This window comes from Gallus gallus, chromosome 23 (genome assembly GCF_016699485.2).
Source record: "Gallus gallus isolate bGalGal1 chromosome 23, bGalGal1.mat.broiler.GRCg7b, whole genome shotgun sequence".
Taxonomy (NCBI): domain Eukaryota; kingdom Metazoa; phylum Chordata; class Aves; order Galliformes; family Phasianidae; genus Gallus; species Gallus gallus.
The window spans coordinates 2,176,856-2,195,617 of NC_052554.1; the positions used below are offsets into that span (position 1 = coordinate 2,176,856).

The following is an 18,762-nucleotide window of genomic DNA, read 5'->3' on the forward strand; positions in this document are numbered from 1 at the left end:
CTCAGCCCAGGGCTCTCTGCAGCCCAGGCTTTAGAAGCGTGGAAGGAAGCAGCAGCTACACCTGACCACAGGGAGACGCCTTCCCGAAGGCTGCCAGGACGTGTCTTTCATCCCAGTGAGTTTCTCCTGGGACTGTGGGATTGTCACGCCCAAGCAAGACAAAGCTGTGAGCCCGCAGCAAACTTTCTGCAGGACAGTTACGTTGCCACAGCTGGCCCTGCCCGTACTTGTCCTGCCCCAGGTCTCAAGGAGCTGTGAACTGTGTGCTCTGCTTTTTGGGCTGAGCTGGCTGTGGACATAACGCACCGGCTCTGCTGATCCAGGCAGCAGTAGTGGCTGGTATAAAAACACAATTCCCACCCCAGTGAACAAACAGGACCATTAATATCTCCCCTCGCTTTAATAGCTCAAGGAGAAGTAAAAAATATATATATATAACCAGGGCAGTTTTCGTTACAAATTATTTCTCCCAAAAATAAATATATGGACAAGCTACTCCAGAACTGAGACCAGCAGGAGCCAGCCTGTGGTCAGCAGGAGCAGTAAGAAGGCTCTGTGACAGTCTCTGCTCAGTGCGACTGAGTGCTGAAGCTCTCCAGAGTGCCACGCGACGCCCGGACGAAAGGCATGTCCTGTCTGTACTTCATGGCAGTGGGTGGCTGGCGCCTGAGCAGCTGGTCACCACTGTCCATGGGCTCAGGGTCATCGTAGATGGTTGAGATGAGGACAGGAGTGTCTCTCCGTGGCTTTTTCACCTTGCTGAATGCTGGCAGTTTCTCCCCGTGGTACCTAGAGGGACGCAGACAGCGTTGGGTTCACTAGTGCTAGGGCACTGGGACACCCCTGCAGATCCAGGCTGTCTCCACCACGTGTTATAAAGGAGAAATGGTGCAGGTGTTCTGTCCTTAGACAGGAACAAGAAGCAGCCCTTGCAGGGAGACACAGCACTGAGCAAAGCCCGCAGAGAAATCAGAAATAAGGCACACATCTCACTCAGGTCACTTGAGCTTCTCCTACAGAAATATCGTAGCATAGGTGACCTTTAATTCCTGAGCACAGCCCTCCCTCTATGTTTGTGTGCTGCAGGAACCTGCAAATGGCTCCAGTTCTTCTGGCCTAACAACACAAGCCCTTTGAAGAGCATTGGACTGTCAGGAAGAGCAGAGCAGTCAGCTCTGGAGTGCCGTGGCAGGCCTCTGGGATGCAGCCTTACTGCTCTGCTTCACACTTCACTCTTTTTAAGCCAGTTAGTTGCAGTTGCCAGACAGAAGCTCCAAACACAGGCTGGCAGGGGAGGACAAGGTACTTACCCCAGACCTCTCTTGCATCTGGGATTCTGACCTTCGTTGTCAAGAGCTTCAGCCATTCCAGAGTTGTTGCTCCCCAGCCCCAGCCCCTCCGTCCAGCCCTGCTGCTCCAGAACCTTCCTGCCAAAGCCCTGAGAGAGCAGAAAAACTCGTAAGGATGTTGGACAAAGCCCACTCTCATCTTCTCAGAACTTCCCTCTCTAAGGCCCACATATTTTGAACGTCACCAGTGCAGCCTTTCCCCATCCACTCGGTATCCAAAGCTCACCTTGGTGTATCTCTCAAAGGTGCCAATTTGCTGCCTTGAAGTAGACCCATCCTCCAAACCATCTCGAAGTCTCTTTTCCAGCCACATCTGGACTGAGTCACGAGCATCCTTGTCACCCCCATCTAGGGGAAAAAGAAGCAAGAGTCAGAATAGGAAAGCTCAGGAAAGCTATTTCCTGCTGTGATTTCCCCCACGGCACCACCCAGCAAGGAGGCAGAACCTGTTCTTTTTGGCAACTCTCACAGCCAAAAAATGTTCTTTCAAGTACAGTGACGTCTCGGATGCTTTCAAAGGATGATTAAGTTCCCCACGTCAAAAATTCTGCAGGTTCAGAACTTCCCAACCTCCCCGGTTTCCTATGAAGTTTTTCCAACCTCAAATACCTTTGTCATAGTAGATGCTCATGTCCACATCCCAGTCATCTGCAGTCTGCTCATCAAAGTCTGCCGAGAGAAGAAAAGCACACGTTTTGGTAATGGCTGTGGATGTCTGACACAGAAGAGCTGCTAGCTAGTGGCTGAGCCCCATTTTCTCTAACAAAATGGGAAGGAACAGATATTGGGGTATACAAGCCACAGTGCTTACACAGTAGGCTGCTAGTAGGACCAGCAGGTCCTCGAGCCATCAGATGGAACCTCTGCAGGTTTTATCATCAACAGAAGGCTTAAAAATTGATTGCCAGATGCCTATATCTGCAGCTCCACTGGAAGGGTTATACTTGATTTATCTGCTTTTGTCGGGCTGGGCCCCCAGTCCCCAGCTTGTGGTGGTTACTTTGTAGTGCAGTGACACAAACATCAGCATTACCTCCGTTCTCCTCCCGCCAGTACTGAGCATCTGTGTAGAAGACAAGGCCTGAGCCCCCTTTCTCCCACTTCAGCTCAATCTCCTCCTCAAACAGCCGCTCCTCCACACGATCCTGCTTGGTCACATCCTCATGCAGAGCCTCGTGTCGCTCCCATTCCTCACAGGTATCATTGTCCTGCAAAGAAACCAGCAAAAGGTGGGTGACAGCAGCAACACAAAGCCTCTTTTTCACTTCCCTGACCCTCACGGTCCATTGCAATGCCTTTACTATAGAACACCCTTGTCAACAGAGCTCGTCTCAGCCTGCTGTTTTCAGGCACTGACATGACCAGTGCTGATGACCTCATTCCCCTGACTAATGCCATCTTCAGAGTCAGCAGACAGAAGTGGTGAAAAATACCACATCACACCCACTTCACAGCATGCTTTCAGCAGCGTACCTGATCTGTAACGCAAAGATGTCCATTTAAGGAGCAGGTGTGTTGTACGTAAAGTCAGCACTAGCAACAAATTAATTCCACTCAAGTAGATCCCTAAAGAGATTGTATCGGTTCCAGAAAGGGAGTTTGCTGGCACAGCCACAGATCAGACTGACAGCTTTACTGCTGTCTGCCCAGCTTTGGGCACAGCCCTTCAAGGGAGACATTAACCAACTGAGGAATGTCCACAAGAATAGCTAGGGATCCAGGAAACAGAGCCTGTGAGAAACAGCCAGAGGAGCAGACTTGCTTAGTCTGGAAAAGACCGAAAGCAGCTGTTGAATAAAAAGTTTTTCAAGGAAGGAACAAAGCGTTCTCTGCGTCCGCTGTTGCTAGGAGAATCTGATGGAATAAAACTGCTGCAAAGATTTGACATACAAGTTAATTCTGGTGTATAATGGCAGGACAGCCAAGAACGGGAATGGCTTGCCTCAGGACTGCACTGCCTCTGTAATAACAAAGGATTGGGAGAACAGGCTAGACAGGCGTCTGTCGGGGGGAGCAAGATCATCTCTGGAGAGCCAGACCAGCCCAGTTTTCTAGAAGTGTTTGTCAAGAAAGTCATTTTTCTCCAAATGACTAACTTGTATTGCAGGAGCATTCGAGGCCAACCATTTGCACGACTCTGCATGTCATTTCCAGAACACTAATGTGCTCCCCAGTTTCCCATCTCATTTACAAGCAACAGCAGAGCCAGACCAACCTGCCACGCAGCAGGCAGAGGTCCCCTCCTGCAGCACCAGCCACCACCTGGGCTCCATCCTCTGGACTGAGCAATTTGTGCTGATACCATAAAGCAGTTTCACTTGGACAAGCTGTTCTGGAAGTCTTAACATCTGCACCACTACGTCCACCGAGGAGCTCAGAATGCAAACAACCACATTTAACACCATTTTCGGACAAGCTGACTTTGCAATACAATTAAAACATTAAAAATTAGCTCTAAGAGTTGCATCAACTCTCTCAGCTTTGCAGCGCAGTGTCTGACCTCAGGCAGCACTACAGAAATCCACTTACGTCATCCGAGTGCGACTCCTCTTCCTCCTTTTCCTGCCCCACCTCATCTTCCTCAGCACCGGCTGGATCAGCCACCTCAGTTCTTGCCACGGGCCCCTCATCCTCTGTGATCTCATCCCCCGTAGCAGTGTAAACTCTTTCTTCTTCTATAACCGTCTCAGTGTTCTGGTATTCAAAAGGCACATTCCCATACCTCCGGGATGAGCCTGTCTTTGGGAAATCCAGCTGTAATTTCTTGATGATCCTGGGAGGCAGCCTGCAGGCACGGATCAGCTCCAGAAAGACTTTCAGAGGGGTGCCCACATTCCCGAAAGGCATAAAGGAAGGGGGGTTGAACTCAGGCAGCCGCTTCAAGTCCGCTTCTGCGACGGTTTCGCCCTCAGCCTTCGTGTCCACTCCACTGGGAAAGGTCTCCGTGCCTGGAAGAGGGAAGGAGGGATGTGGGGAGGGAAAACACACACCTACAGCAGAGAGGGGCAAATCGGGGCCTTCCTGGGGAGGTCTTGGTAGAGGAACAGCCCCCAAACTGACTCTGATGCCCCATAACGGATGTACGGCGTTAAGGAAACTCCACTGGGGGGGGGGGGGGAAGGGGGAAAGGAGGGGAAGGGGGGAAAGTGGAGAGGGGGGGATGGGACCCTGTGCTCAACGGTCCCATCTGGGAGGCCCAGACGTACCTGTCCCGGGGCTGAGGCGGACCCTGCGGACGAGACAGCGGCCAGGCAACGAGGTGCCGCCGGGCCCGACCCAGCGCCTGCCCGAGTACATGCGGACGAAGCGCCGGGCGCGGCCGGGCCGCACAGCCACCGGACAGCAGCAGGTATTGGGCGCCGCGGCCTGCACATCGCCGCCTCCAGCCGGCGGGCGCTCGGGGCGGTGGCGGTAGTGGAAGCAAAGGAAACCGCCGGCCTCCAGGAACTGGCTGAAGTAGGCGCGGAGATGGGCAGAGCGCAGCGAGGCCGGAATGCCGCTGACCAGACAGTACCGGGCAGCAGCGGCGCCGCCATTAGGGCTTTCACAGCTGGGCGCCGCCATCTTGTCCACCGAGCGCTGCGTCACGAGGGCTGGGCGCGCGGTGATGACGTCAAAACTGGCCTGAGGGGAAGAGGGCGCCGCCACGTGGCGGGGAGGGGTACTGCAGGCTCTGGGGTCAGCGGGTGCTGGGGGCGTTCCCACGTGCAGCCCAGGCCGGGGAGGTTGGCTTTTCCTTTTCCTTTTCTTTTTCCTTTATGCGAGGTAAAGTAGCAGCTCTGAGAGCTATGTGTAGGACAGGGAAAAGGGGTGATGCTGCGGTGTCATAGGCTGAAGTGCGGTGCTGCCCCACCATGCACGGGGCACTCCTGTCCCCAGGAGCTGCTGAGAGCAGCAGTGGGATGGAGGCACCGGGGGCTCTTCCCCGTGCCCAGACACCTGCCTGCCTCCTGCTGGGTTACTGTGCCAGCGGGGCTATCGGGTGCCCTGCATGCCGTGACTCACGTGCGTGTCACCATGCTGAGCAGCTCGTGGCTGGCGTGGGCCTGCGGAAATCATCCGGTGACTCACACGCTCCTTCCCTTTGGAAAATGGCTGTCAGGGGCTGAGATCACCTCGGAAGCAGCCTGGGACGGTTTGGCAGCAGGGGGTGGAGGGACAGACGGGCAGAACGCGCTGTTCTCCCACCAGGCTCCTGTTCAAATGCCATGTGCTTCAGGGTGATGGGGAATCGGGAGACCTTGTGTGGCTCCAGCAGGCACCCCGGCAGGGCCATGCAGGGCACGCAGGCTGGTCTCCGTGCCTGCTGACAGCTGCGTGCACATCCAGGTGAGTCAGCACCCACCTCCTGCCTCAGCACCTCCGGGTGCAGCTGCGTGCATGAAGGAAGGTGCAGCACGCAGACAGGCTGCGGTTCTGCTGCCTCTGCAGATTTCTCCCTGCTGGGTGCACAGGGGAGCGTGTGCCACGGGGCTGTGAATCAGACACTCCTGTGACCGCATCGCAATGCTCCCCTGCGATGACGGGGCAGAAGGATTTCACTGGGAGCCTGTGGGGAAAGGCTCTGTCCCTGCTTTCAGGTGTCCTTTCCACACCAAGCCCACAGCCGGTGTTTCTGCACGTCTGAAACCCCAGAGATGGAACACCCTCCCCGAAAGTCACCACTGTTTCCCAAAATGTAAAACGTTTTATTAAAAAAATAATTTACTGCATCTTATATACAAACCAAAGGAAGGTCCACTCATAAAATACTGACATCTAATGCTTTACAAAAGCTGCAGGCAGGAGAAGGGAGCTTTCCAGACATGCCACACGTTTAACCGGCTGTAACTCAAGGCAGGGATGTTTTGCTCTCCCACCAACAGTTCTGCTTCTGTGTTCAGTGTCTGTAGCTCAGTGCGTTGCTTGCTGTCACAGGAACAGAGGCAAGCCCACAGCCTGAGCCATTCTCAGTATCACTAGAAGCACCTTTGTGGTGTATTGGTAGGATGAACTCCCTGGTGTTCATGCAGCATTATTTGCCATACGTTTCACTGCTCTTAGGTAATCCATTGCTCTGTGAGCAATCCTGTTGCAGCTCATGGCATAATGGAGAGAAGATGCAATCTGATGAAAGGCAGAAGCCATTAATTTGGCTGGCTGCACACCCTGTAAGACTTTATACTTTACCCTCTTGCTGCCTGAGGAAGATTCTTTATGAATATTTCTGAGATTTCATGCACAATAGACATTGGCCAATACTTAAAGATCTAATTTCTTACTGTTTGCACTTGGTTATACTCTACAAGTGATACCACTGAAGATTCTCAGCAGCCCTAAATACCACTACCACAGAGTTGAGCTGTCATGGGCAGTGAGTTGAGGTCAAACCTCATCTCTTGGAGTTAACAGCAAAACACACATTGATTTTAATTGAACTGAGGATTCGCTGAGATAAAAAAAACCTGGAGCAGGCTCTAACTCAGTCTGCTCTGCGTCACAGGGCTGGCCTGCTTGCTAGCATCTGAATATCACCAGCTGCAGAACAGGGAAACAGCCACACACATATACTCACACTCCTTGAAACAGACTGGCAGAGGTGGAGCAGGAGCTGCCACAGACATCTATTGAATCAAGGCTGCTTTCCTGTGTGCTCTGCTAAAACCTTGGTGAGCCCTACAGCCTAGCGAGAGGCACACGCAAAGCCAGTTCTCTGTGGAGCTCAGAGTGCCTGTCCTGAATGCCTGCTCCCCAGTCCTCTCTGCTGCCCTGTCAGGTGTTGCAGAGCACTCACAGGGCTGTGGCAGAGCACGGCAGCTCACAGAGCCATGCGTGGTGAGGGAGCCGGCTGCCAGCTGGTGATTTCATACAGCATATCCACGATGAGCTCAACAATGTCTGCGTTGCCAATGATGGGCCGGAAGAAGAGGTCTGTGATGAGGGCAGGAGGGATGGATTTCAAGGTGGAGGTGATGAGCAAAATGAGGGCAAAGCGGTCCTGGTCCTTGGGGTGCAGGATCTGCACCACTTCCTGAAGCGCTCGCTCGGCTTCCCGCTGGAGGCTCTCGATGTACAGGGAGGCTGTCAGCCCTGGGACATCTGCCAAGAGAAAGGAGGTAAGGCATGTGAAGAGGAAGGCTGGAAAACAGCTCTGTGTTTCTTCCCTGTATCTTGGAGAAAACCTCCGAGTGCCACACTTATGACATGTATTTCAGGGCTGTTGCATTGAGGGAGTAAATATAGTTAACAGGGCAAACATGAGCTTTATAGAGTAAGTCCCAGGGTTCTTTCTTTGCAAGGTGAGAAGATCTCTGCTTTTAAACACTGCATTCAGTATCCCTCCTCCCTGCTTCCCAGCAGTAAACTGCACTGTTGGTGCTAATGATAATGCGAGCAGCTCTCCCTGCTCTCACACACACTTTTGCCCAAACTCTGAGTGACTCCAAGCCAAGAGCTGTGTTTTTAAATGCTAACTCATGCAGGGCTTTCTCTTGCCACCAGCAGGCAGAGCTGGGAGGGTTGAGCACTCACCAGGATTGAAGAGAATGGCTCCCTTCAGGTAGGCATATTCTTTGGGGCTCAAATCCAGGCTCCAGAAGGTGTTGAGGCTGCACTGCAGCCACTGCACAGCAGCCAGCATGGGCTGCGTCCACTCAGGCTCCTGCCTTTTGCTTTGGCCATCGAGGAGGATCTTCTCGAGCATGCTGGGGGCTGGGGTCTCCATCACCTCAAATGTCACCATCTCCTGGACCAGCCCCAGGAGGAAGAGGGGGACCCAGCAGCTGTCCAGTAGCAGGAGCTGGTCCCCTCGCGGCAGCAGGTGGAAGGAAGGGAGGTTTTTCATGAAGCTGATGGTTTTCACCAACACATCGGAGGCGGCCTGGCAGGTGATATGGGGTGTCCGGAGGCAGACTGTCCAGCGCTGGTGGCACAGGCAGCGTTGGTGGGGTGGGCTGTGGCTCAGGTTCTGGCTGAGGAGGGTGTAGAGAATGGCTGAGTGTTTGTCTTCATGCTGGCACTGACACCTCTCGCAGTCCATGTCCGTGCTACTGGTGACCAGAGCAGAAGTGGGAGCGCGTATCCCCTGTGAAACTCCACAGATGGGAGAGACCTGTAAGTTTCCTCCCCGTCTCAGCCTGGGAGTGACCTGTCCTGCCTGCTCTGCCAGCACATGGCTGTTCAAACAAGCTCTTATAAGGCTCGGTCACAAGTGGAACACCCCTTCCCAGCCTTGACCGCTCTGTGATTAAGCGGTCCTCATTAAAAAAAAAAAAAAAAAAAAAAAACCAACAGCCAGCTGTCCCCAGACTGATTGGTTGGGACCAGCAAGATCTCAGCATGGCGTCAATGGCCGTTTTCTCAATGAAACGCCAGCAGCCGCAGCGCGGGGATGGGGCAGCGGGTTGGGCAGCCTTATCACAATTACCCAAACAGTATAAACAAAGTCATTAACCCGGGCTGTACCATGGCACCAAGGCCCCACGCTGCAATCAGGCTGTGCTATCTGGCAGGTGTCGCTGCCAAGGAGTTCACACACAGACACACACACACACACACACATGGTGCTTGTCTGGAACGAGGACCCCATGGCAAATGGCCTGTGTGCTCCGGCCTTGGGAAGAGCAACCTGGAAGTCATTTTATCAGCAGATGTTTGCCTAACCTTGTTGACAGGAGATTCGTGCTGTTACAGTTAAGGAAGCCGGTGAATTGAAAGACTAAACCCGAGGCAGCGCCCCATGGGCTGCAGGAGAAATGCTGGGTAGGTGAGAGCCAGGTTTATAGATTTTTACCTTGAATTGCTCTGGAATTTGTATGTTTTGATCAGCAGAAAGAAAGTGGCAGCACACGATTATTGATTTCATGTGAGGAATTCCTCACTCAGGAGGGTCTGGTGAACCCTGCAAGGATGGGAACAAATGCCTTAAAGGCACACAGCTGTCGGTGCACAAACAAGAGGGAACCGAGACCCACGTTTATAGATTTTCACCACAAAATACCCAGGGATTTGTGTCTGTTGGCCAGCAAAGGTTGGTCTGGGGAAGTGGCAGCATCTGCTGATTGATTTCAGGGGGACCCTGGGCAGTAGGCACCCTATAGGGATAAGGACAACTCACCCTAAGGGGACAATGCTCTTAGTGCAAAGGAGTGCAACCAGCAACGAGGGATAAGGAGAGGCCCACAGCAGTCAGCAGGGACTGGCATAGCCTCTCCCCACTGCAGGCCGCAGGCCCTTTGCCCTGCTTGGCCTTGGACGAGTGGCTCTTTGAACCGCGTAGTGACTCTGGAGGGCATTCGGGAAGCCAAATCCCGTGCAAGGACAGGAAATGCCCGGAAATAAGCGACCCCGTGGAGCTTTCTGGAAAGGCCCAGGCCCGGCCGTCGCTATAGCAACCGAGCCCCGCGCCACTCTTCCCGCCTCTCCACCCCGGGTACGGTCTCGACCAATCCGCGAAGGCAGCAGCGCGGCCGAGCGCGGCGATTGGATGTTGAGGGAGGTACCGCTTTTCCGCTTCCGCCCAGCTTGCTTCCGGTTCCGGTTAGCAGTAGCGTGAGGGCTCTGAGGAGACCGGTGGCGGGTAGGATGGGGTTGAGCGCGGAGGAAGCGGCGGAGCAGGAGGATCGCTTCGATGGCATCCTCCTGGCCATGGCCCAGCAGCACCAAGGCGGCGTGTGCGAGGTAGCACCGCCGCTCCTGGGGCGGCCGAAGCTTTTCCGTGCTCCCGGTGGTGGTTGGGGGGGGAGGAGCGGGCGGGCGGGCCCGGGAGGAGGGGCAGCGCGTGACTTCCGGCCTTGCCGTGGTGGCGGCAGCGGCTCCGTGGGTTGCGCGTGGTGCTGGCGAGGTGCTGAGGAGCTGCGGTGTGCGGCCGCTTCCAGCATCTGGTTTCCTCGGCCGCGGCACCGCTGCGTAGCGCACGAGGGCGGGGATGTGAGCAGAAGGAGGGAGCCACTTTTTCATCGCAGCCACCCGGCAGCGGCCCCCTGAGGCCCCCCGGTGTTTGATTCTCCTCGCGGGGCTCTGCGGGTGCGGTGCGGCCTCACTTTTCCTCACGTGGCAGCTCTCGTTGGGGTCCCGGAGCTGAGTCACAGGAGGGGTGTATGGGAGCATCCTCCGCACCCCAAAATTTTGGAGAAACGGTGCTAAAAACATCTTGTTCAATCCTCAGAGTTCAGGTTGGAATATCGACAAGATGTAATTTCTAATGGGAGAAAAAAAATACAAGGAAGAAAAACATATTCTCTGAGAGAGTGCGTTTCCATTCATTGGTAACACGTGGCAGGTAGCGAGGCAGTTAGTGGGAAGCAATAGGAGTAAGTAAACGGGATACAGAGCTGGGAAGGGTGGGCTTGTGTGCCTTGAGGGTTTAGACATGCAAGACAGCAAAATACAGTAAGTGTGTAAACCTGTACACATACACATGTATGAGTGAGTGCATGCCCAATGTTCCTGCATCAGGTGGATCTAATTAGCAGCTTGGGATGTCCACGTAGGTGCATCTCCAATGTGATCTGAGAATAATGTGCCTACACTGTTAATGTAAATCACATAGATGCCTCCCCTAAAAAACAGATCCAGGAGGGGGATTTTCATGCAAGCCACTGGATGTTTTCTCAGGGAAACAGTCAGAGGGTTTCATTACGATCCTAACACAGACAGGAAGAACATAATAAAGACTGTTCACTAGACATGAGGTGCCTTGGAATGATCTGGTCTCATTGTTCTGTTTTTTTTTTCCCACCCTTCTCCTGTCCCCCTTCCCTGTTCCCTCTACCAGCTTGTGAACACATTCTTTAGTTTCCTGAGGCGTAAAACAGATTTCTTCACTGGTGGAGAAGATGGTGTAGCAGAGAAGGTAATAAACCACAATCTGCAAGTTGTTATGTCTTTTGATTTACGTGTCAGCCTTGTCTACACCACGCTAAGCCTTATTTTCCTGAACATCCTAAAACCCTTTAATGCATTGGGGATGAGTGGTCTGTGATAAAACACACCACTGAAACGAGGTAACAGTGAGCTGTCCCTATCTGTGGTGAGGCACGATTGCTTGCTCAGGTGATCCTGGTGCTGCAGGTTCTTGCCATGCTCTGGCCAAAGGCTTGTTTGGAAAGCAAATCTGCCAGACACACTGACTTAACGGTGACAGACACTGCAGTGCCGATAACCGCATGTTGCCTTGTTTGTTCACCTCAGAAAAAGCCCAAAGTCCACATCTGCACACAAGCAGCTGCACCTTTGTCTCTGGGCTGCTGTAACTGTAAGGACTGAGTGTGCCTTGGCTCCAGGCTGCCTCGTTAACACGCTGAGTGTTCCTGCAAGAGTTAGCCAGACTTTCTGAAGGGCTCTCAATTGTACTTGCTGTTTCCCCTTACTTAGCATGTGAACTCCTTTGTAATGCTTGGCTGGATGCTGTGTAACTCTCTGCCCTCCTGGCATTCAACCTTTGGGTGACTGTAGCAGGGATTGCAGGGAAGCTGATGTTGTAGAAGGGTCTGATACTTTTAGATCCTGTGGCCAGTATGGAATAGAGGGAAAAACCCAGAGTGCATGTCTCTTGTAAGCACTTTTTGGACTACTAGAACTCCCTGTGAGCAAAGCAGGTGCTGTTGCCATGGTAAATGCATTAGGGAAGGCATTAATTGCTGATAGACTATAGAATGTACTCTCTAGTCTAGTCTTTAAAGTAACAGAATTAAGGCAGGTAAGGGATGGGAAAGTGGATGGTTTCAAAGGAAGAATGAACTGAAGTCTAGTGCTATTTTCCTTGCATTAGAGGACATATCTCCTCCAATTCCTGAGGATTCTGTGTTCCCAGGGAATGAAACTGAATAGCAGTTGGGAGATCAGCCCTGATGGGTGCTTTTGGGGGTCCTGGCTGCTCTTATTGGAACTTATGTAGCTGAATAGCTTTGTTCCCTGTGGGTACAGTTAGGAACAGAGGCTGGTTCTCATCCGTGCTGCTCTGCACAGTGCACTCTGGCATTATTGAGCACAAGGTAGTTGTTCTGGCTTCCTGCCTGTGTACTCAGCTTTCCCTCTGAGCAGCACAGCCATTTGCATCAGAGACCTTGAGAGTTTGCCTTTCATAGACACAACAATGTGAAAAGTTGGAGTTAGGTTTGAAGCGAAGATTTCTGTTGGAACTTGACCCTCAGTAAAATGAGCTTTTCAGATATTCCTCCTGTAAATCATGACACTGTTAAACTGTGATACCGATTGATTTCTGCTACATTTTGCTGTTGCAGTGGTAGCAACGTTTCCAGGAACTATAGAAACTTCATAGCAAAGGTTTTGTAATCCAGACATAAATGTGCCTGAGGAAAACCCAGCTGTGGGAGAGGTCAGGAGTGGGTATAAAAACTAGGTCCTGTATCTCTGTTCTTCCAGCTTTTCTGGATGTATGGAGTAGCTGTCAAATGGCTGGGTTAGGAATGCTGGAATAGCACAAAGGACAAAGAAGCAAAAAACCTTGGTGTATAGTGAGTTGGCTTTGTTTGAGTTTGAAAAAAAGAAAAAAAAAAGCTGATTTCTTTATTTTTTTTTATTTGTTAAACCCATTCCTGCCTTCCAGCTGATCACAGACTCCTTCAACCATCACAACAAACTGGCTCAGAAGGAGCGGAAGGAGAAGAAGGCTCGTCAAGAGGCAGAACGACGGGAAAAGGCAGAGAGAGCTGCAAAGCTTGCCAAAGAAGCAAAGCAGGAAGCAAATGAGCCAAGGATTAAGGAACTTACGGACGAGGAAGCAGAAAGACTGCAGCTGGAAATTGATCAGGTGAGAGCTTCACTTGGCACATATGGGTACCAGCTTTGTCCAGGCTGTCTCCTCCATGCGTTTGCCAGTGCGTATTTCAAGTAGTGGGAGTTGTTTAAATGGCTTGGACTAGCCCCTTTGCAGCATCAGAACATCCTGATGGGAGCGAATGGGGTGCTTCTGAAGTAAAGCAACCTAGGGCAACTGCTACATTTTGGTGTGGGTTTGCCCATGAGTCCCTTTGCCCTCAGCAAGGTGTCTCAGTATTGCAGGACCTTCTGCTGTAGAGGTTGAAGCCGCCTAGTGTCAGATGAGCAAGTAACACAAAGTATCAACCATCCTAATGTGTTAATTCTCTTTTTAAACAGAAGAAAGAGGCACAAAAAGAGGTTAACAATGTCCCAGTGAAATCCTCAGAGGATGATGGTGACTCTTCAGATTCTAACAAACAGGTAAAACTCATCTAGTGATTTCATTTTAGACCGAGAGAAATATGTTTCTGGATAACCATGAGAACTCTTGTGAATATTAGGGGATGTCCTGCCTGCCTTTGAGAATATGCACTGAAGCTGATTTTCTGTTCTGTGCTGTGCCCTGGTCATAACAGTGCTTAATTCCCAAAGACTGCAATGCCTTTTTTTTTCTCCTTGTAATTTTATTTTAACAGAAATACCTTTCATTCTGAGTTTAAATTTATGTAAATATCTGATATGTTCAACTGACCTGAAACTCTTATAAAAAGCTGGAATTGTGAAGGGTATATGGAGACTTGAAAAACTTCCTTTCGCTTTACATTGCTTAGGAAACAGATGATGAAGAGAAAGATGAGAATGATAAAGGAAAACTTAAACCCAACGCTGGCAATGGAGCTGACCTCCCAAATTACAGATGGACACAGACTCTTTCAGAGCTGGATGTAAGTACTGCCTTATATACAGGGTCTGAGGAATCTCAGCCACAAAATAAGAGTAGGTGCTGCTAAGAATAGTGGACCTGAAGGTTAATTTTATTTAATGACAACATACTAATAGCTGGGGGACAGCCTGGTATTAAGTTAAATTCCTAGAAGCTGTAGTTAACTATGAAGCCTTGGCAAACAAGGTTAGAACAGGATATGAAAATCTGCTTCTCTTGAAGACACACTGGCCACCCTGTTGCTAAATTTACACTTGTATCCTTTCACCTCTTGCTCGACCAACAAGAATTATTGTATCTTACTCTGGCAAAAGGCAAAGAGTCTTACAACAGCAGCACAAGAGGGCAAGGAGAGATTTAATTGCTCTGCTCCTCACGTCTGACCTTTGTCTGTTCCAGCTGGCCATCCCTTTCAAGGTGACCTTCCGGCTGAAGGGGAAGGATGTGGTGGTGGATATCCAGAGACGGCGCCTCAGAGTTGGCCTGAAAGGTCATCCTCCTGTTATTGATGGAGAACTTTTCAATGAAGTGAAGGTGGAGGAGAGTTCCTGGCTGATTGAGGATGGTAAAACAGTCACCGTGCACCTGGAGAAGGTAAAGCAGCATTACTTGGGGAGGGCTGGGACTTGTCTGCTTCTTCCCTGGTGAAATCAGAGTCACCAAACTCATAAAAGCACGGGGCTTTATAAGCTGGAACGGAAGAATCGTGCTTGTCCTTGGTACAATGTCAGTGATGCTATTGGAAGCCAGGGTATTGCCACTTGGTCCTGTTTGCAGCCTGTCTGCAGGGAGGTGAGGTGCTGGCACAGGTTGCCCGGAGAGCTGGTGGTGCTCCATCCCTGCAGACACTCAAGGTCAGGCTGGAAGGGCACTGAGCACTGAGCTGTGGGTGGGTGGGCACTGAGCTCGTTGCAGGGGAGTTAGACCAGATGGCCTTTAAAGATCCCTTCCAACCCTAAGGATTCTTTGATGCTACAATCCAGGATCTCCAGTTAATTTCTCAGCAATTCAGGAGAATCTGAAGGAAATCAGATGTTTTGAAGTTGCCTCTTAGTGCAGTCATACCATTCTTTCACATCTGTTAGTGACATGAGCAGCAACAAGGTCTGTCCTTGGATTTTCGTGTCCCATCTGGGCCCCTACAGGCAATTTTTTATTGCAACCCTGTTTTATTGTGCCAACCATGACATCTGATGTGCTCTTGGGTTTGCCAGTTGTGGAAATTCTCGATAGGTGAAGTGGTTAGAAATGAAAGCAATGCCCTTTATCCAGGTTCAGATTTTACTGATGCTTAGAAAACTGTCAAATAAAGTTTGATTCCAGGCATAGCATGCCAAGAGCAAGTCCAGGAAAAAGAAATCATTTTTGCTTCTTCGTTCCTTCAGATCAACAAGATGGAATGGTGGAACAAACTAGTCTCTACAGACCCGGAGATCAACACCAAGAAAATCAATCCAGAAAACTCAAAGGTAAGAACTCCATCTGTTTGAATGAATGAAGCCTTCTTATAAACACATTCACATTCGACTTCTGTAACTTTGTTCTGCCAGCAGAAAAAAAAACACTGGGAGCACTGCTGCATCTGATGCTATCTTAGAGGTGCTCCCAAAACTTCAACTATACAAAGCTGTGATAAGTTAGAGTGTGTCTAATATTTCTCTAGCTTGTGGACACAGCACTGTGTACATCAGAATGTCCGTGTTCCGTGCAAGCAGAGTGTGTGTGTGTGTGTGTGTGTTGAGCAAAGTGATTTCAATTCTGATAGAATTCCTTGGTTTCAGTTGTCAGACCTGGACAGTGAGACTCGCAGTATGGTGGAGAAAATGATGTATGATCAGCGACAGAAATCCATGGGCCTCCCCACATCTGATGAACAGAAGAAGCAAGACATTTTGAAAAAGTGGGTACATCTAATTGACCTGTGGGTGCTTGCTTTCCCATACCCCTCTCCTCTTCTTCCTTCACACCAATACGTAGCGGTGTTACTGAGCGAGGAACAGGTCGCCCTTCAGTTCTACCTGAGTTCAAATCTACAGTTACAAAGTCATTGAATTGTTGGCTAACCACCAGCATCTATAAAAGCTAATGGGGGTAGATAACATAATGGGAAGTTCTGGGAATAGTCCAACTCTGGTATTGTCTTAATCTAATGATTTCAAGTCCAGAAAGCATGTTTGAGCGTGGAAGTACTGACTCTGGTGAACTTTAACATGGTCTTGATTGTTTTCTAATCTCCCTCTACTCAGTAGCCCAGATAATCTCCCTTACACACCTGTCACCAGACAGCTGTCTCCAAGCCAATAGTCCTTTTATGCCTTTATTGCCTTGTTTGGCACAAACGCACCTTGGCAGGGAAATTACTCATGGAGCCCCCAAGGCCAGGCAGGGAGGTGTGGAGGCAGTTCTGAGTCAGGCATCTTCCTTGGGAAGTGCAAACCCACATCTCTCGGGGCTGGAGGGAGGATTGGTGTAGCAGGCCTTCCTTCTGCACCTGGCTCCTTTCCTTCCTCAGCTTATCTGTTCTGGCAGAAGCTTTGCTCTGAGCGGTGCACTGAGTTTAGAGTAGGGTCAGACTTTTAAAGACCAGATTTCCTCAGTGCCTGAAGGCGTTGTGGAATGGCAGGTGCTCCTTGCCTGCTGGAAAGTGCACATACAGGATACCTCAGCGAGACCACTGGTTCAGTGCTCTGCAAGCTTGGCCCATGTGCACATTGGCTGGTAAAGAATGGATAGGAAATTTAGACTTTGTTCAGACCAAAGCGGGCTGGATGACAACCAGGTGGGTTCTGATCTCTGCTGGTGAGTTCTGCCTGGCTGCTCAACAAGGATGCTTGCTCTCACAGCACATATTTCCATGGAGGTGAGAAGTGGAAATGCTACGGTAGCCTTTCAGGGAAAACAGAGGAAGATGGGGGCCTGCCCTGTCCTCCACCTTGTGCGTACACCCCCCACACGGTTGTGTTGTATCCCACATTGAAGTGCAGGGCAGAGGAGGAATGCAGGGGCATCTCTGCCCTCTAATACCCCACTCCTGATCTTCTGTAGGCACATTACAGTTCTCAGAACTTTCTGATGTGGCAATCTGTGTCCAAATAGCCATATCTGCTGAGATTGTACATTTGAAATCAGATTGTGCTTAGTCTCAGGTTGCGCTGGAGATATTCCCTATGTCTCCAGTAATGCATAAGGTAACACATTCAAGCTTATATCCTAATCTACCCTTATAATCTCCCCTCTGCCCCACAGTCAGCTGCTACGTGTCTGTCCGAGAGGTAGCAGTTAAGGGTGTGTAGCTGATAAAAAAAACTGCCATGTGTCTGGGCTCACTGACCTTGGTGGCTGGTAGGATTGCTGATATTACTGACCTGAGGAAACACATTTTGTAGTTTGGGGAGCGTGACCTGGGGAGCTCAGTAAAACAATCCCTGCTGTGGAGGGTGTGGAGAGGAAGCGAACTTGATAGTGCAGGAAGTAGGGATGCCTCACACCTGAAAAGTGGAATGTGAAGAGGCTGAATGAATGAGTTGATATGGAGTCGAGGGGGTGCTGAGCCTCTCAGTTACTCACTGTGTGTCCCTGGGGAGAGCTTTCTGTGGCTCTTGCTGGCTTATAACCTAGCTGTTGTCTTTGTGTTCCTTGCAGGTTCATGGAACAGCATCCAGAAATGGACTTTTCAAAGGCTAAATTCAACTGATCCCTGTCCTTCTCCCCGCTCTTTCAGGCAGCCCATTGAATGGGACAGGAAACGTATTGCCGGATAAGTAGGGATCCCTTACCTTGGGCAAGTAAACACACTTGCAGCATCCCCAGCTGAGCTTGTTGTGGAGGCAGCTCCATGAAGTCGTCCTCAGTTGTCCTGTGTTGAGCAGAACGTAAGGCCACAGAACCAGCCTGCAGCAGCTCCAGTCAGAGCCATCTGTGGCAATTCCCAAGCAGCAGCTAGGAGAGAAGGAGGGGCTAGAGCAAAAAGGGCATTCAGGTTTCAAGAGCCAGACTTGAGAGATTTTGGGACATATCCTTAATGTATTGCTTAGCTTAATCTCCTGGCTCTTCGGAGCTGCTCACCCCTGCTTTGCCGTTTCAGTTCTGGCTGCAGGTGCTCCTGAGTTTTTACTCCCTCCCTGCTCTGGCATTCCTGCTCTCCTGTGGAAACAAGGGCCAGTTTATTCTAGGAAATAATTACATTTCTGCTTCCCTGGGCAGGGAAAGCAGCAGTCTGAAAAAAAAAGTAGTCTTTGCAGTAGAAAATGACTGCTCCTCCTCATTGCTGTAACCCATCAATTCAAAGTAGCAGATAGCATTGTGCTGCTGCCCAAAAACTGAATGGGGAAGGATAAAACTGGTTCCTTTCTCCTCAGCTGTAGTGGGCTCTAGGTTCAATTGCACCTGAACAGAGGGTTTAGTGGCTGAGCTGCATTCAGGTGCCTTCCATCCTTGCTGCTGCTTCTATTGCCAGAAGTGGAACAGACTTGATCCCTTAAGGCTCAAGGAAGGGCTCCCATTCCAGCTGGAGAGGATGACGCGCTGCCCTACAGCAAGGGAAGGCTAGGGGTCTGTGGTTGTGGGCAAAGGGAGGGCGTGGGGGTCTTTGGGATAATGTTCTTACGGAGCGTTCACCTGCCTCTTTTCCAAGAGCCTCTCTCCCTGCTGCTTACTGACAGGCACTGCTGTGTTCTCTTCTGAGCTCCTGCTGACAAGCAGCATTACTCTGCATGGTTCATATCTTCGTTAAAACTGCAGTGCAACATAAAGGAAAAAAGTGTCAAA

The 18,762-nt window shown here is 50.7% G+C and overlaps 3 protein-coding genes across 4 annotated transcripts; 1 reads left to right on the top strand and 2 right to left on the bottom strand.

Moving 5' to 3' along the window:
• Positions 1-381: 381 nt before the first annotated feature.
• Positions 382-4,927, bottom strand: GPATCH3 (G-patch domain containing 3). The gene is made up of 7 exons (NM_001198540.3): positions 4,556-4,927; positions 3,879-4,297; positions 2,383-2,557; positions 1,959-2,018; positions 1,576-1,697; positions 1,311-1,438; positions 382-789 (listed from the first exon to the last, which is right to left on the bottom strand). The coding sequence occupies exons 1-7, from the start codon at positions 4,911-4,913 to the stop codon at positions 570-572; spliced, it is 1,482 nt and encodes a 493-aa protein (NP_001185469.1). The 5' UTR covers positions 4,914-4,927; the 3' UTR covers positions 382-569.
• A 1,089-nt stretch (positions 4,928-6,016) lies between these two features.
• On the bottom strand, positions 6,017-8,497 carry NR0B2 (nuclear receptor subfamily 0 group B member 2). The gene is made up of 2 exons (NM_001030893.3): positions 7,860-8,497; positions 6,017-7,427 (listed from the first exon to the last, which is right to left on the bottom strand). Exons 1-2 carry the CDS (start codon positions 8,365-8,367, stop codon positions 7,147-7,149), a joined length of 789 nt encoding a protein of 262 aa, NP_001026064.2. The 5' UTR covers positions 8,368-8,497; the 3' UTR covers positions 6,017-7,146.
• A 1,356-nt stretch (positions 8,498-9,853) lies between these two features.
• Positions 9,854-18,762, top strand: NUDC (nuclear distribution C, dynein complex regulator). 2 transcript variants are annotated; one of them, NM_001006311.2, is made up of 9 exons: positions 9,854-10,007; positions 11,104-11,181; positions 12,898-13,101; positions 13,449-13,532; positions 13,883-13,996; positions 14,395-14,589; positions 15,381-15,464; positions 15,777-15,895; positions 17,638-18,762. In NM_001006311.2, exons 1-9 carry the CDS (start codon positions 9,912-9,914, stop codon positions 17,687-17,689), a joined length of 1,026 nt encoding a protein of 341 aa, NP_001006311.1. In that variant the 5' UTR covers positions 9,854-9,911; the 3' UTR covers positions 17,690-18,762. The 2 variants fall into 2 exon arrangements, with proteins under 2 accessions (NP_001006311.1, XP_024998755.2); XM_025142987.3 differs by lacking the exon at positions 9,854-10,007 and adding an exon at positions 10,110-10,501.

What these genes read in the sequence shown, in the direction of transcription:
- NR0B2 (NM_001030893.3), bottom strand. Translation starts at nt 8,367, where the DNA reads ATGGACTGCGAGAGGTGTCAGTGCCAGCATGAAGACAAACACTCAGCC. An exon ending in AGCCATTCTCTTCAATCCTG is followed by an intron (nt 7,428 to 7,859) that starts GTGAGTGCTCAA and finishes TTCTCTTGGCAG; the next exon opens with ATGTCCCAGGGCTGACAGCC.
- NUDC (NM_001006311.2), top strand. Translation starts at nt 9,912, where the DNA reads ATGGGGTTGAGCGCGGAGGAAGCGGCGGAGCAGGAGGATCGCTTCGAT. An exon ending in ACCAAGGCGGCGTGTGCGAG is followed by an intron (nt 10,008 to 11,103) that starts GTAGCACCGCCG and finishes TCCCTCTACCAG; the next exon opens with CTTGTGAACACATTCTTTAG. An exon ending in AGACTCTTTCAGAGCTGGAT is followed by an intron (nt 13,997 to 14,394) that starts GTAAGTACTGCC and finishes TGTCTGTTCCAG; the next exon opens with CTGGCCATCCCTTTCAAGGT.
- GPATCH3 (NM_001198540.3), bottom strand. Translation starts at nt 4,913, where the DNA reads ATGGCGGCGCCCAGCTGTGAAAGCCCTAATGGCGGCGCCGCTGCTGCC. An exon ending in AGGAGTCGCACTCGGATGAC is followed by an intron (nt 2,558 to 3,878) that starts GTAAGTGGATTT and finishes GTTTCTTTGCAG; the next exon opens with GACAATGATACCTGTGAGGA. An exon ending in GAGCATCTACTATGACAAAG is followed by an intron (nt 1,698 to 1,958) that starts GTATTTGAGGTT and finishes TTTTTCCCCTAG; the next exon opens with ATGGGGGTGACAAGGATGCT.